Here is a 13,409-nt window from a genome sequence, read left to right as displayed (position 1 = left end):
AGACTTGACATTTGATATCTTTTAATAAAGAAATCTTATATAAAATGTTTTGTATATAAATAAAAATACAATCTTTATAATGGAGTCCAAAAGTCTGTGACCACTAGTGATTAATCTATATTTACTAATTAATATTTATTATTATGTATTATCTTATAAAAAGGAAATATAATATTATAACATTTTGTGTATCTTTTTTATTTATTAATAAATAACAATACAGTATATATAATGGGGTTCAAAAAGTCCGGGACCACTAGAGATGTTTAATCTAAAACTAGAGAGATGTTTAATCTTTTTTGCATTACCATAATGAAGATATATTTAATCCATTCATTTATATTTGTTTATTAATATTTATGATATTATAACATTTTGCACATCTTTTTTTTATTTTTTAATAAATACAATTTCAATTTTTTAAATAAATCAATTTGCATTACCACAATTAAGATATATTTAATTACTTAATTTATATTTATCAGAATTATATTTCTGACCTGAAATATGTGACCCTGGACCACAAAAGCAGTTTTAAGTCGCTGGGGTATATTTGTAGCAATAGCCAAAAATACATTGTATGGGTCAAAATTATTGATTTTTCTTTTATGCCAAAAATCATTAGGATATTAAGTAAAGATCATGTTCCATGAAGATATTTTGTAAATTTCCTACTGTAAATATATTAAAACTTAATTTTTGATCAGTAATATGCATTGCTAAGAACTTCATTTGGACAACTTTAAAGGTGATTTTCTCAATATTTTCTCAATATTTAGATTTTTTTGCACCCTCAGATTCCAGATTTTTCAAATAGTTGTATCTCAGCCAAATATTGTCCAGATGGTATATAAAAAATGTACCGTTTTGTGGTCCAGGGTCACACATGTATTACAACTGAATTGAAAATAATATTAATTTTAGAATTTGGTATTGTTAGAAAATACTTTTTTATCACAAATCTTAAATATTTCTCATTTTATCATGTTTCTTCCTTTTTTTGGACCCCACTGTATATAATGAAATTACATCAGCAACATGTCATATCCATATACAAATGTATTAGCTCATAATGTGCATAATACTGGTTCCCTGAATGTCGGTCAATTTTTGTGTGTGTAGGGGAAGTTCACTACGGCGAGTGACGTGTGGGCGTTTGGCGTGACGCTGTGGGAGATGCTGAGTGTGTGTCAGGAGCAGCCGTACAGTCACATGACCGATGAACAGGTCATTGACAACGCTGGGGAGTTTTTCAGAGACCAGGGCAGACAGGTATGTGTGCTTGCTAACATTTTTAACCCTCATAAGAAAAAAATAAGCATAGTCTCTCTCTCTCTCTCTCGATCAGGTGTACCTGTCTCGCCCGGCTGTGTGCCCACAGGGTTTGTATGAGCTGATGCTTGGCTGCTGGAGCAGAGACTGTAAACTACGGCCTTCCTTTGCGTACATTCACTCCTTCCTCACCGAAGATGCCATGAACATGGTTTAGAAAGTGACAGAGAGATGAAAAGCGGAAGAATGTAAGAAAGCATGTGTGGACCACAGACTGGTGGTGTGTTTTTAAGCAGACACGGCTAAGCACTCTTATGTAAATTTGTGTATTTTTTGATAGATGGGTTGGGGCGAATAAAAGCTGCAGGTTCGGTGCCCCTAAATGACCCACTTCTCACTCTTTATCCTGAACTCTTCAAGCAACATTTTATCCCCAAATCATTTTTAGACTCGCTGTCCCCCCCGCTATCAATACTTATCACTATTCCACAGTATTTAGTTTCACAGAGCACAGATTTCCCAGAATGCACCACAGAATTGGCCGAGTCATCCTTTCTTTCCTGAAACATTATTCTGCCTCATATTTTCTCTGTGAACCTGAGAATGAAACCTCTCTCTAAATGTTTCCTGCTGTAAAACTGAAGTCTTTTGTGTTCTGTGAGGTCCAGTAATGATGACTAAGCGCTGACGATGGGCTATCAGGAATAATATGTGATTGATTTTAGGATAAAATGTTGCTTGGTGTCTCAACCTTAAATCCCAGTCCTCTAACCTGTATCAAACTGTCTGAATAGGTCTCGAAACATGATCATATGAACTGGTGGAGGGTTTCATAGCTAGATGACAGGCAGCACAAAAGCACACGGCTCTACAAACTGTCCAGTTAGTCATAGTTCTCTACAGGGAACATTTGACAGATTATTGATTATGCGTATTAAAACGTACTATAGCAGAAATATTTTTTCTACTTGCATATTAAGTGAAAATAGTGAATAACATTTGCTAGCATTCGTGCTCATGTAGAGAATCTTTTTCATGTCTTTTCTGTGGTGGAGGGTAATTAATTCATCATTAGGAAATGCTCACAGATCATTAAACATTCAACACTGTGAGACATGTTCATCTCAATGATATGAATTAGTTTTTTTGACCTCTTGGAGAACCATTTAAAGGGTCGATAAACGTCAATAACACGTTTAAAAGAGCTTTTGGTGTGTATTCAAAATGTTCTATAATTATGTACATCAATGCTGATATGTAAAACACGGGCTTGTTACATGATATTATCAAATTCAGCCAAAACAAAAAATTATATTTGTGACTCCGCCCCTGTATGTCTGCACATAAATGGTCCCTTAAGGCCTGTTCACACCAAGGACAATAACTACAATTACTTTATAATAATCGTCCCATTTCCAGCTGATGACATTGACAGAAATTCAGAATCTGGCTTTAAGGAGCTTAAGCAGTTGCAGAAGACAAAACTGCTGCCTGTGCTTATAATAAACCGAGCATTATCGTGTGTTGGTATAGCTATCGTACTTGGTTTGAGTGGGCCTTTCCTCAGTTATCTCAACATTTAGAGTCGCTCCTTCCTTCACTGACTATAAAGGCCTGTTCACACCAAGAACAATGACCATAACAATAACAATAAAGCATCCACACCAATAGATGACAATGTTTTCTTTATTATAAGCACTTGCTGCAGTTATATTGTCGTCCACTTTAAATACTCAAGCTCTGTAAAGCTGGGTGGATTCTGATTGGCTGTCAATGTCCACACCACAACTACAAAGATAATGACACAAAACAATATCATTAGAATCAGTTTCAGAATAATTTTTTTTTAACAATAAAATAAACATTAAAAACACTGACAGCCAATCAGAAACCACCTGACTTCAATATGAGCCTGGACTCACCAGAAATCAAAATGCGTGAGCCTGGAAGAATTTAGAGAAAGGAAAAAAACAAGCAGTCATGTATATGTATACCAATAAGAGTGACAAAGTTATTGCCTATATAATGAGAAATAAGCAAAGCATTTGTCCTGAATTTACTGTGTAAACCTATAGGACACTTGCAGGAAACTCTCTTAAAGCTACAGTACGTAATTGCATACTGCAGACTGTAGATTTAACTTGAACCTGGTGTGTGGTGACTCCACCTCTTCCTCATTTAAGAGTAAGACTGTGTGTGTAGGTGGGGGTGGAGAGGAGAGCAACATATATACTGTAATATACACAGAAGAATGTGATTCCCAAATGGTTATATTACCATGCTGATTATGCTTATTGAATGACCTTTAATCTTTTTTTTTTTTGGTACACCGAGGCCCTGAACCTTTATTGTATTTTTATAAATATAGTTTTGGGCATGTTCTGTCCTCAGCTATTCATGTTTCATCAATAATGAAAAATGTAAATACTTCATGGGACATAATTTTCTTCATTAATATTGCCATCTGTTATTAATCGGGTCTGTCTCTGTTTTAGACTCCCTGCTTGTGTTAGTCAGAGTCATTGCCGGTGTCTATTTTTGTAGGTGTTTTAATAAAGTAACCTTTTCACATAAAGAGATATCCTCATTTTCGCTTATGCTCGAACACAATTTGCTGATTTTGAGTAGTGTCATTTCACATTAGCATTCATATTCAGACAGCATTAAATGCTAAACATAGATTTGTGGAAACGCGCACATTCAGACAAAGCCATAAATTGACAAGTTACACACTAATAGTTTATTTGTTTACAATAAACAGTACATAATATGTATAAATCTCAGCCTGGATATAGAGATCTTCAGTTTAAGGTGAATATATCTACAGTACATCACCAGTGAACACACAGTAAGGCAAAAATTGGATTAGTATGTCATATATAAAAACAATGAGGCTTTACACCATAAAAAACAAACGGATGGCAAACAAATGGAATATTCTTAACGAAATTAAGGCCAGGAAGTATCACATGACACATCACAGTTCCTGTTGCTGAAACACAATCAGAGCAGGCTGATCAGGGAGGAAGTAAAAATAGCCTTGAGGCACTTTGAAGGCATAAACTGTACATGCATAGGTTTACCTTTGGTGATGTTGAGTCGATTTTAGTGTGAAGTACACAGCAGCATTGCAAAACAAAAAGACTAACTTCATTTTTTTCACAGTGATATGAGAAATGAAACCACCATCAGCCTTCACTGGAGTTTCTGTGGGCAGAGAGACATACTTACACCCTGCGTTTAATAACTAACCAGTTTCCTCTTCTTTTTTCCTGTTTGTTCATCAGCTTCAAAAAATCAAAGGGTTTCTTTTCTTCACACACTTCCCACCCCATCTTACTTTTCAACTTGCTGTATAAATCACTTTACTGAGCACACAGACAGTAACAAAAAAATGTATTATATTCCAAATAATTTTCAATATGTCTGCAAACTGTGCCACTGTTTAAAGGAAAAGGCCTGCACAGACCATTGAATGACAAACCTTAAAACTGCAAGAAAGCGTCACATTTCAGTGTCTGCAGACGTGAGGCATCATGCACGTGGACTATGGCTTCAGTAATGCACTTCAAGTGAATTTACATGCATTTGACTTGAATGCACTTTGGTTTTGAAAGAAACTGCACCAGAATCAACATGCGTGTGGCTTTGACAGACAAGAAATACAGAAACCATTCAAAAAATGAAAGGAAGACCAGCCCTGCTTCCCTGAATATTCACCGTTAACAGTGGCTGGAGCAGATGATGTAGTACACCTAACTTATAAAATGATCATATAATGTGATAAAATAACAATTTACAAACTAGAATATAAAAACTGAATGTTACAAATGGTGGATTACAAAAACAAAAAGGAGCTCAATGTTCCAGGTTCAGTACAAACACAGGCATGCACACAGACGGGAAGAGCTGAGATCCACGATCAGAGCTGATCAGACCCGATTCCTTCCTCATGAACTCCATTAGCCCATGCGGGTTGAAACAACCTGACCAAAACAAAAGTTAACAAAATGTAGTGTGGCTGGAGCAGGTGTGTTTTAAAGCAATTTTTACTGTATGCAATCTTAAGGGGCATTCACACAGGCACGGGTTTTTAATCAATAAAGTCATTTTCAATAAGAACTACTTAAAATATTGAAAATGTACAAAGATGTAGCTAATTACAAAACAATTTTGCAACATGAAATATCACAAGGATTTAACTGTGCTATTTATTTGGCCAAGTTTAAAATATATTTAATAGCATTTTTAGAGTAGTTAAGTTCGATACATTTTCCTCAATCAGTTCAAACTGTCTATTTCAATTAAATGTTTTTAATTCAAATGTTTCAGTAACAAATAAATGCTGGAAAATATTGCTGTTTGTCATTATGTACTGTCAATACAGGTGCATATAATAATATTAAAAATATAAACTATAAATATAAAAAACTTAAATATCATTCCTTCTTCTTGTATTTATTTTAGTGAAGAAACGGCATGGAAAATATGCCTTGATTCTTTTTAACTAGACTTCTACTGATATTTACTACAAGTAAAATGGTATATGTATTCCCTAGTTCCATTTTCAATGACTACAGCAACTATCACTGTGAATGCAGACGCTGCAGCTCAAGTGATCTGCTGCCTGATACCAGCACTAAAGTGATTTCATTGCTGACGTGAGTCTGGTCACCTGTGAGATTTTGACTCCAGTCAGTTTCTCCACTGCGCTCGGCAGGCGAGTCATGATTTCCAGAACTTCTCCTGTCAGCTTAGCTGCGCCCACTTCTGACCCACCGCTGGACACCATGGTGACCTTCTGGGCTGCACAGAGTGGCTTGCTGATCTCTTCTGCCATCTAGAGGAGTGGAGGCCATTATTGAGTGGTTATCATTGAACATATTCATGGACAATCAAAATTTCAGATGCACTAACCAGTGGGAGTTTCTCCAACAGCATGTCCACCATGGCTCCCTCTTTGTACTGCTTAAAGGCTTCTGCCTTTTTGGCCATCTGCTCGGCTTCAGCCCGACCCTTTGCCTCCAGTGCAAAGGCCTCTGCTTCTCCCCTCATCTGAAAGACAGACAGAAAAAGATGAATGTTGAGCGGGGTATGCATCTTATGAGAATAGTAACGCTCATTTTCACCGGCAAGAAACAAGATTCATGAACTCACTCTGATGGCCTCTGCCTCAGCTTCTGCCTCCATGATCAACTGAAGCCTGTTAGATAAGAGAACATTAACCCCCGGTTACACAGACAAGGCTTAAGCCTAGTCCCAGACTAAAATGTAAGTCTGAGCTGTGTCAACTGAAAGAAACTTGCACTGACTGATCTTAAAATATATCAGTGCCTTTGTTTTGTCTCAAGATGCTCACCAGTAATGTGTTTTCTAAGGCGAGTTTATGAAAAATTACTTAAATGTCCTAATTGAACTATGGCCTAATCCTGGTTTAGTCTAAGCCCTGTCTGTGAAACCAGGCCTAAATGTTTTTTTCCCCCCTGAGATTATCATACCAAGCTATGAGTTCTATTCTTCAGATTTGCTTCCACTGAAGCACAAATTTGTGTTAAATTAGACAAAACACCAAAACATTTGGACCCCAATGTTTGTGTAGCGCTGCATTAGTTCCTCAGTTCTCACTTTTCTGCCTCAGCGAGCTTCTCAATGCGGTATCTCTCGGCCTCAGCTGGTTTCTGGACTTTGGCCTCCAGTTCCTTCTCCCTGCGGGTGATCTCCTGCTCCTGTAGAGTGATCTGCTGCGTACGCTCCACGACTTGAACCTGCATCTTCTCCTCCTCGATGCGCTGCTTTGTCTTGGCCACCTGATGCAGATGATGGCAGTAAAAATGTCAGTAGATGTGACTTAATTGTCGTTTTTGTTGTACCTGCCTAGTTTTACATGAAACATTAACCAGCCAAACAGTTTGCAGTAAACTGCCAACCCTCGTGTTACCAGCTGAAAACCAAGTTGAAGATCATTTGGTACCTGAAGCTGATAGGCCATTTCAGACTCTGCCTTCTTGGTATTGACCTCCACGTCATAGGCGGCTTTCTTCAGCTCAAAGTCTCTCTGGGCTTTAGCCATCTCAATCTCATTCTTATACTGAGCAGAGATCTTCTCCTGCATGGCGTGAGCCTCCTACATACACAAACACACACATGAACAGTTTTATCATAGTTTTATTCGACACCAACGTCACACAATGATAACAGAAATAAGAAAAACGTTCACCCTGATGACGGCATCCCTCTTGAACTGAGCTTCACCGATACGGGCATCTCTTTGCACCTGAGCGGTACGAGCTTTACCCAGCGAGCTTAGATAATTCTGTGAGAAAGTTCAAGTGAGTTTCGGTTGAGTGATATATATACACATACATATACATTACGATTATACACTACCTTTTAAAAAGTTTGAGGTCAGTAAGATTTTCTTTTTGGAAGAAATTAACACTTATTCAGCAAGGACTCATTAAATTCATCAAAAGTGACAGAAAGATGTTATTTTGTACTGTCTATGCATCAAAATATTGAAAAATATTAAGCAGCACAACTGTTATAAGATATTTTTTGACCAGCAAATCAGCATATTAGAATGATTTCAGAAGTATCATGTGACACTGACGACTGGAGAAATGGCTGCTGAAAATTCAGCTTTGCCATCACAAAAATAAACTACATTTTAAAATCTATTTACTACATGTTAATATATTTATAAGTTATGGACCACAAGCATTTGAATGGTACTGTATGTTAGGGTGTGTGCTGCATGATTATAGTCACCTGATCATCATGCACATCTTTGAGCGTGTAGCTGACAACACCGATCCCCATGTTGAGCAGGTCAGAGGAAGCCACCTTAAAGACCTGCTCGGAGAACTTTTTACGGTCCTGATAGATCTCCTACAGAGAGAAAGAAAGAGAGATTGTACAATAAATAACAAATAAACAGCTAACAGCAGCAGTACAGTTAGTTGCACATCAAATGTTTTAGTCAACAAAGGTTGCTTGTTGATTTCAGCACTAAAACCCTCCAGTCGCCTTTGCCATCTTCTTATAAAAAGCTTGATTCTTCCATCTCTTTGTGTGTGATACAGAATACAAACAGCTCTTTTAGCACATGGCAGTACCTCCACAGTCAGGTGGGCGATAATGGCTCTCTGATGTCCCTCAAGGGTCTCCAGGGCAATCTGAGCAATCTCAACCTCCGACATCCCCAAGAACATCTGACAGGCTGCGGCCAGCATTTCTTTATTCTGACCCTGGATCTTCACCTGCAGTACACATGAACAGCAGCACTTACAGACTGTACAACAGATGTGTGCAACAGATGAGTGTAAAATGTGTCTCTCTAACCTGAGCAATGCCCGTTACTGAGATTGGTACTCCATGTCTGGTGTAGACCTTATCACTCTTCACATTCAGAGTCAGAGTATTGAGAGAGATCCTGGGAGCAAAGAAAAACGAGTGAAAAAGTAGTCAAAGTATTTTTTCAACAAAAAAAAAAACAAAGGCAGATTTGACAAAGGCAAGTGCAAGTCTGAATTATGAGACATAAACTCAGCATTGCGAGAAAAAAAAAATCACAATTACCCTTAATACAAGCTCCCATAACCAAATCTTTCACTTGGACATTATAAGTTGCACTGAGTAAATACAGCTGGATAAAACAAAAACTATGTCCGTCTTCATTTCAGGCTGCAAAGCAACAAAACGTTATTATTTTAAAGGGAGGTGATTCTTTGCTATACCCATTGTATCTATTGTCTCCCATTATTTGGGCAAATAGATAGCCCCGCCCCCAAAATCAAGCAACACCCTCATATAGTTCTGCACAATGATGGCTGAGCTTGACCTCACAGATGTGACTGCTGATGTACAGTAATCAAATTATCAAGACTATGTGAAGCTAAGGCAAATTCATCCGCAGTAATCTTCAAACTACTGCAGTGATCCGCAGTGATCTACAAAATGAGAAGAAAGTATTCTTTAAAGACTGAGTGATTCATTAATCCTTGCCATGTATATGTGGAGAGGAATGTAAACACAAGTGGAGTCTTTATTGCACACAGGGCCACCTCATCGCTCATGAGGCCCGGGACTCCCACTCTTCTCTGGAATTACATTATTGACATGCACTGCAGCACCTGGTTTAAAAAAAAAAGGTTCCTATGCAAGTGTGTTCTTGCACTAACACGTTCTAATAATCCGTCTTCTATTGTAATTCTATACATACCGCTGGATTTGCTGAATGCAGGGAAAAACAAACACTCTTCCACCAGCAATCATTAGAGGAGGAGAGCGGCCACATCCTGAAAGAGAGACTTGGTTTGCTGGTAAAAAGTGTCAATACTTGATTGAAAACATACTTAGTGGCAATTCACTAGCTAGGGGTTGGAGGGAGGTATATCCAAAATTAAAAATCTTACATTATAGAAACAGTAATTTAATATCACGGTAACGGTGTATATATAACAATTATATGAATGCTCTTATATTAAAATTCTGACAGATACAGATAAATTGATGATTATTTTTATGTTATGGCTGGTAAATGATAAATGGTCAATAATACAGTTTAATACTATTTTGACGAAATAAATGAATATGAAAATTATAGTATTATAATTGAATGAAGTGTTATTAAAAATTAAGCGAGCATCATCTGAAGGTAAAAATAGGGGGGAAAAGACAATTAAATAACCAATATCTACCAATGGAAATATTACTGGCAATGAAACGATAAGTCGGTAAGATAAAAAAAAGAAAAAAAAAAGTAATTAATACATTTAGTCAGCAAATGTCAAATATATGCTGTTCTTTTTAACTTCCTATTCATCGAATAATCCTGAAAAAACTCGGTATCAGTTTCCACAAAAATGGTAAGTAGCACATCAGCATATTAGATTGATTTCTGAAGGATCATGTGACTGAAGACTGACGTGATGACATCTGAAAATTCAGCTTTGCCATCACAGGAATAAATTACTTTTTACAACATATAAAAGTAGAAAACAGTTATTTTCAATTGTACAAATATTTCGCAATATGACTTATTGTATTTTTGATCAATGTAGTAAGAGACTTTTTACTTTTACTACTTTTACAACATTTAAAAATAAAAATTATGACTATTCCTATTAACAAAACTGCAATCAAGAAAATGTCAATCCCAAGCAGGATTTCCAACATTATCAAAGACACTCATTAGCACACTTCCTGCCATTGCATGTCTCCAGCGGCATGTCAACTGTTTACAGAGTGAGACATAATAGAGCTGGCAACTTATTTTTTTTGCCCCTCTGCACTGTGCGGTTTGACTGCATTAACCTTGTTGTAGTAAATGTGAGCCTGCTGCAGTTTTTCCCCTGAGCATTAAAGTAATCTTAATGTGTAACCACTGACATTTATCTACACAAAAAAAATCACAACCATTACAGTGAACTTTGTGTCTGTTTTGACCTGTGAATAAAAGTCACATGAACAGCTGAACCAGTTCTGCATTTGGACATTGTTTAAGAAAGAATGTAGTTTGCACAATATCATTGATCTCTATGATCATTACAGAACTCCACAGTTTCTTGTAAAAGTCTGATGGGTTTCAATCATTAGTTTCTATTTAGTTCATTCCACAAGCTATCCGGTTCTATCAACAGCTGCTTTAATTTTAAAGGGGTCATATGATGCTGCTAAAAAGAACATTATTAGTGAGGTAGATATGTGGGGGCGTGTTTGAACGAGGCGTTTTAGGAGGGCGTGGATGAGTCTTAACTTTTATAAAGAATATCTCTTTGGGTTTGAGACTTTAGTCTTTGCAACTTTAGGGATCTTATCTATTCACGAACAGCTTGTAACACTCCAAAGAGAAAGGAAAACTTGAAATCGCATCATATGACCCCTTTAAGTTCTTTTTTGATCGTATGTACATATATTATCATTATTGTAAACTTGAAGTAGGATTTTTACTTCTATGTTTATTTATATACATAACTGACATAACTGTGTAATATAGCCCAACAGATGCAGCATACCTGAGACCACCATCGCCTCATTGGGACCACAGGTGTAAAACATCCTGAATTAGATCTGAAGAAAGAAAACAGCATTAGTTAAAAGGCATCAGTCACTAGACCAACACATGCTGGGAATATTTTAGATGTGACATCTGAGTAAACACAGACAGCACTAGTTAATCTCAAGAGTTCAGTGGAATATGATGATGACTTCTAGTTTATGTCTCTCATGTGAGTTTGCTCTTCTCATTGCTTTCCTGTAAAACACCTACAGCTCTTTTCACTTTCAAATCACGGACCTGTTAGTTAACCAAATATAATAAATATATATAATAAATATAAAGAATAAACCTAATCTAAAAAGCACTTTACAGTAGAAGAGATCTGCATAATGCTGTGCAACAGGTTAGTTTATATCACAAATGCAAAACTTACATTACACAATATACAAAATCTTCATATAAACCTATTTTCATATAATCGACACAATTATTACGTTCTGCATCTAAATATTAATAATCAAAAACTCACTGTAAAGGCTAAACGACAAAAACCAACATGCATATATTATGCCATAATGAACACTAAACCTCGACGATAAATAAACGCCTCTCACAATAACACCTAACTGAGATCCGAAAACACAAGCTATAATAAAACGTCCGAATATATAGTATGTAGAACTATATCAACCTGTACGTGTTTAGAGACACTAATGTATTTTGCAACAGAACAGGAAATGCTTGGCTACTACCAAAGAGTATAGAAGCCCAAGAGGCGAAACTCAATAGAACGCTCCGTAGCAACAGCAAAATCTAAAAGAGATTGTAAGACATAAGAAAGGAGTAGAATGCTTGCGTTTCTCCCACTTGCTCTCTCGCATCTTCTAGCGACTTTCAGCAGTTTTCAGTCCGAAATGGCGGCAGCGCCTCCGCAGCGCCATCTATAGACTGTTGCCCTTATCACTACAGAGTTTCGCCTCTTGGGCTTCTATGCTCTTTGCTACTACTTAGCAGCGGCTATGTTGCATTTCACGCGACTAAAGTTTACTTTGGTGTCGAGAACCACAAGTTCAGAAACTTCGTGATATTTAGATAAACCCATACGCTCTTACCGATTGCTGATGTTTCGTTAAAAACGAAGTAAATGTGGCTCGGACCGTCTCGCTTGTGTCGAAGGCAAGAGCTCGACGTAACCACGCAATCTCGGCCACGCCCATTCACAACACTCAGGCGGTGTGTCAACATCAACACTCAGTGAGCTCCCTACCGTCACTACAGTTCTGGGCGTTCGCGATGCGCAAAATACAGCCTAGGTAGGTACACTGTAAAAAAAAATCTGTAGTTTTTACAAAATAATTTTGGCAGCTGTGGTTGCCAGAATAATTTTGTAAAAAATAGAGAAAAACTGTAAACACATTTACGGCATAAAACTGTAATTTACAAACAAGAAAATTTGAATGTAAACCAGTAAATTCAACATTAATAATTACAAAATTATTCCTGTGTTATTACAGTGTTATTTCTGTTATTCCTGTGTTATTACTGTGTTAATCCTGTGTTATTACTGAGTTATTCCTGTGTTATAACTGTGTTAATTCTGTGTTATTACTGTGTTATTCCTGTATTATTACTGAATTATTCCTGTGTTATTACTGTGTTATTCCTGAGTTATTTCTGTTATTCCTGTTATTTCTGTTATTACTGAGTTATTCCTGAGTTATTACTGTGTTAATCCTGTATTATTGCTGTGTTAATAATGCGTTATTACTGAATTGTTACTGTGTTATTTCTGTTATTACTGAGTTATTCCTGTGTTATTTCTGTGTTATTACTGCGTTATTACTGTGTTATTCCTGTCTTATTACTGAATTATTACTGTGTTATTCCTTTGTTATTACTCTGTTATTTCTGTGTTATGCCTGTGTTATTACTGTGTTATTCCTGTGTTATTATTGTTATTACTGAGTTATTCCTGTGTTATTACTGTGTTAGTCCTGTGTTATGCATGTGTTTATTTCTGTTTTATTACTGCATTATTCCTGTGTTATTACTGAGTTATTCCTGTGTTATTTCTGTGTTATTACTGAATTATTTTAGAGAAGAAAAAAATCACCCACTGACTTTCTACTTTGAGGAT

The 13,409-nt window shown here is 36.6% G+C and overlaps 2 protein-coding genes across 3 annotated transcripts in view; one reads left to right on the top strand and one right to left on the bottom strand.

Annotated features, from left to right (window-relative positions):
* Positions 1 to 4,948, top strand: part of LOC107671180 (epithelial discoidin domain-containing receptor 1-like) — a 48,281-nt gene extending 43,333 nt beyond the window's left edge. Inside the window, exons 18-19 of the mRNA XM_016464061.1 lie at positions 1,123 to 1,272; positions 1,349 to 4,948. Of these exons, the coding sequence (XP_016319547.1) occupies positions 1,123 to 1,272; positions 1,349 to 1,489 (291 nt within the window). The 3' untranslated portion in view covers positions 1,490 to 4,948. The remainder of the gene's footprint in view (positions 1 to 1,122; positions 1,273 to 1,348) is intronic.
* Positions 3,990 to 12,503, bottom strand: LOC107671179 (flotillin-1-like). 2 transcript variants are annotated; one of them, XM_016464058.1, is made up of 13 exons: positions 12,385 to 12,503; positions 11,289 to 11,343; positions 9,494 to 9,569; positions 8,614 to 8,704; positions 8,388 to 8,531; positions 8,041 to 8,160; positions 7,490 to 7,585; positions 7,244 to 7,396; positions 6,898 to 7,079; positions 6,430 to 6,475; positions 6,190 to 6,327; positions 5,948 to 6,112; positions 3,990 to 5,258 (listed from the first exon to the last, which is right to left on the bottom strand). In XM_016464058.1, exons 2-13 carry the CDS (start codon positions 11,329 to 11,331, stop codon positions 5,235 to 5,237), a joined length of 1,278 nt encoding a protein of 425 aa, XP_016319544.1. In that variant the 5' UTR covers positions 11,332 to 11,343; positions 12,385 to 12,503; the 3' UTR covers positions 3,990 to 5,234. The 2 variants fall into 2 exon arrangements, with proteins under 2 accessions (XP_016319544.1, XP_016319545.1); XM_016464059.1 differs by lacking the exon at positions 12,385 to 12,503 and adding an exon at positions 12,140 to 12,163.
* Positions 12,504 to 13,409: the final 906 nt, after the last annotated feature.

Source organism: Sinocyclocheilus anshuiensis, unplaced genomic scaffold (assembly GCF_001515605.1).
Source record: "Sinocyclocheilus anshuiensis isolate Anshui unplaced genomic scaffold, SAMN03320099.WGS_v1.1 scaffold1286, whole genome shotgun sequence".
NCBI lineage: Eukaryota > Metazoa > Chordata > Actinopteri > Cypriniformes > Cyprinidae > Sinocyclocheilus > Sinocyclocheilus anshuiensis.
This window is presented reverse-complemented; position numbering and strand designations above follow the sequence as displayed.

Coding starts and splice junctions, on each gene's coding strand:
- LOC107671179 (XM_016464058.1), bottom strand. CDS start 11,331: ATGTTTTACACCTGTGGTCCCAATGAGGCGATGGTGGTCTCAG. Junction 8,161..8,387: donor TCGCCCACCTGACTGTGGAG/GTACTGCCATGT, acceptor TTCTCTCTGTAG/GAGATCTATCAGGACCGTAA. Junction 5,259..5,947: donor CTGGAGTCAAAATCTCACAG/GTGACCAGACTC, acceptor TGTTTTGGTCAG/GTTGTTTCAACCCGCATGGG.